At 30.3% G+C, this 2,384-nt stretch overlaps 1 protein-coding gene across 1 annotated transcript; it reads right to left on the bottom strand.

The window, feature by feature from the left end:
* Positions 1-1,394: 1,394 nt before the first annotated feature.
* EAH_00064170 (hypothetical protein, conserved) lies at positions 1,395-2,065 on the bottom strand (the record flags this gene model as incomplete). The annotated part of the gene is made up of 3 exons (XM_013393006.1): positions 1,395-1,469; positions 1,667-1,803; positions 2,053-2,065. The coding sequence occupies 3 exons, from the start codon at positions 2,063-2,065 to the stop codon at positions 1,395-1,397; spliced, it is 225 nt and encodes a 74-aa protein (XP_013248460.1).
* Positions 2,066-2,384: the final 319 nt, after the last annotated feature.

The raw sequence follows: 2,384 nt of genomic DNA, 5'->3' as shown, positions 1-2,384 counted from the left end.
ATATATCCTTATTACTATTATTACTGCTTTTGCTAATAATATTATTATTATTGTTATTGCCGTTTATTGTTATTATTAATATTTATTATTATTATTAATATTTATTATTATTATTAATATTTATTAATATTATTCTTATTATCTCCTAGGATTATTAACTTTATTAAGTTGTAGCAGCGCTGTCTGTTATTATTTATTTTCTTATTTTTTATTTATTGCAATAATAAAATAATAATAATAATACTTACAAACACCAATTAATATTATTTTTTTATATTAATTAATATTTTTATTTTAACTATTTGTTTTATTATTTGCATTGTTCGCGCTGTATTATTATTGTTTTGTTATTATTACTGTTAATTATATTATATAATTATATTTTAATTATATAAATTAAAATAAAAAGTTAATTATATTTCTTATTTACTTATTGGAGGAGTTACGATTATTAATACAGTAAAAAGAGTATAATAATAATAATTATAATTATAATAATTATATTATCATAAATATAATAAGATAATTACAATAACAAATTAATTATATTTTTAATCTACTTAACAATATTATATAATAATTATATTATAATAATTATAATAAGACGAGTACAATAATATAATTAATTATATTTTTAATTTACTTATTTGCGGTGTATCACCAGTTAGATATACAATTATAACAATATTATATAATAATTATATCATTATAATTATAATAAGACGAATATAATAATATAATTAATTATATTTTTAATTTAATTTAATTTAATTTAATTTAATTTACTTATTTGCGGTGTATTTCCAGTTAGAGTTGTCTCCGTCGCAAAGCTGAAGAAAAACCCTAAGCCGTTGCAGAGAGGCGAGACAGTCAGCAGCTCTGTAAAATAAATAAAATAAAATAAATAAATAAATAAATAAATAAATAATTAAATAAATAATTAAATGCAATAAAATAAATAAAAGAATAAATCAACAAGTAAAGAAATACGCTTAAAACACAACAGCGTAGCGTTCGCAAACAAAAAAAAATAAAAATGTAATAAATAAAAATAAATAAACATATAAATAAATACAGAGAGTAAATAAATAAATAAATAAATAAATAAATAAATAAATAAAATGAATAAATAAATAGATAAGTTGAAGAGGTGCAACTCAAATATCGACAAGACAAACAAAACAAGCAAGCAAGTGCTGATAGGAAGTACAGCTAGCTGCGTTGCTAGCTAGCTAGCTAGCCGTCTTGCTAGCTAGCTAGCTAGCTGTCTTGCTAGCTAGCTAGGTGCCTGGCTAGCTACCTAGCTAGCTAGCTGCCCGCTACTGAAGCTAGCTAGCTGTTTGTCTAGCTAGCTAGCTAGCTAGCAGTGCTTCCCTCAGCTATGCAGGGGTTTATTACTCACCGTAGCTGCCTAGAAGGCTGTAGAAGACGACAGACCCGAGCTGATTGAGAAGATATAAAACTAAGAACTGTATATGCACCGCAAACGCACAAACCCTAAACCCTAAACCCTAAACCCTACATACGAAACCCTAAACCGTAACTAGACCTTGCAGGCGACAGCAGAAACGAATCTTTAAGGCGCCAATTCGACGCAGGATGGTTTTTGGGGGTTAGGGTTTAGGGTTTAGGGTTTAGGGTTTAGGGTTTAGGGTTTGGGGCTTACTCTCCAACGAAGGAAGAGCTGCAGCAGCAGCGGCAATCTCTTGTTAGGGTTTTGCTTCTGCTGCTGATTCTCTTCTTGACCTTCGATTCGCATTAGAGGTGTAGTGACACCCCAAAGGGCACCCACCACCAGAATCCCTTCAACAAACACAAACCCTAAACCCTAAACCCTAAACCCTAAACCCTAAACCCTCAACCCTAAAGGGTGGAGTCACGGGTGTCCAAACGAAAGGAATAGAGGGGCAAAATGTAGAATGCTGGAAGTTGAACCCCGAACCCTAAACCCTAAACCCTAAACCCTAAACCCTAAACGCTTTTCTAGGTAGATGCTGCGATAGGCTTGTAGACATATCTTAGCACTAAACCCTAAACCCTAGGAGGTCTCACCCAGGAGCATCATTATGCTTTACTCAACAAACGCAGAGATTCTAAGAAATGAAGACAAAAGAATATAAACCCTAAAAAATATAATTTCTACGCATTGCGTCTTTGAGTTTCTGCGGTGTACAGGCAGCCAGAAGAAAGGCGTGGTTCTTTATTGACTAAATTAATTAAAGAAATAAAAAGAAAAGAAAAAAGAAAAGAAGTACAAATAAATTTTTACTTCTTCTTTTGGTGTGTATACACCGCAACATCAAACACGCAGAGCTGCCTGTACACCTGAAGACCTTGCAAATAAAGATCAGTTTAATTCATCTTTTATATTGATTTATTTTATT

The sequence above is a fragment of the Eimeria acervulina genome, genomic scaffold (genome assembly GCF_000499425.1).
Source record: "Eimeria acervulina Houghton genomic scaffold, Eah_scaff1947, whole genome shotgun sequence".
Classification (NCBI taxonomy): Eukaryota; Apicomplexa; class Conoidasida; order Eucoccidiorida; family Eimeriidae; genus Eimeria; species Eimeria acervulina.
The sequence above is the reverse complement of the archived record's forward strand: the minus strand, read 5'-3'. Positions and strand labels throughout refer to the sequence as shown.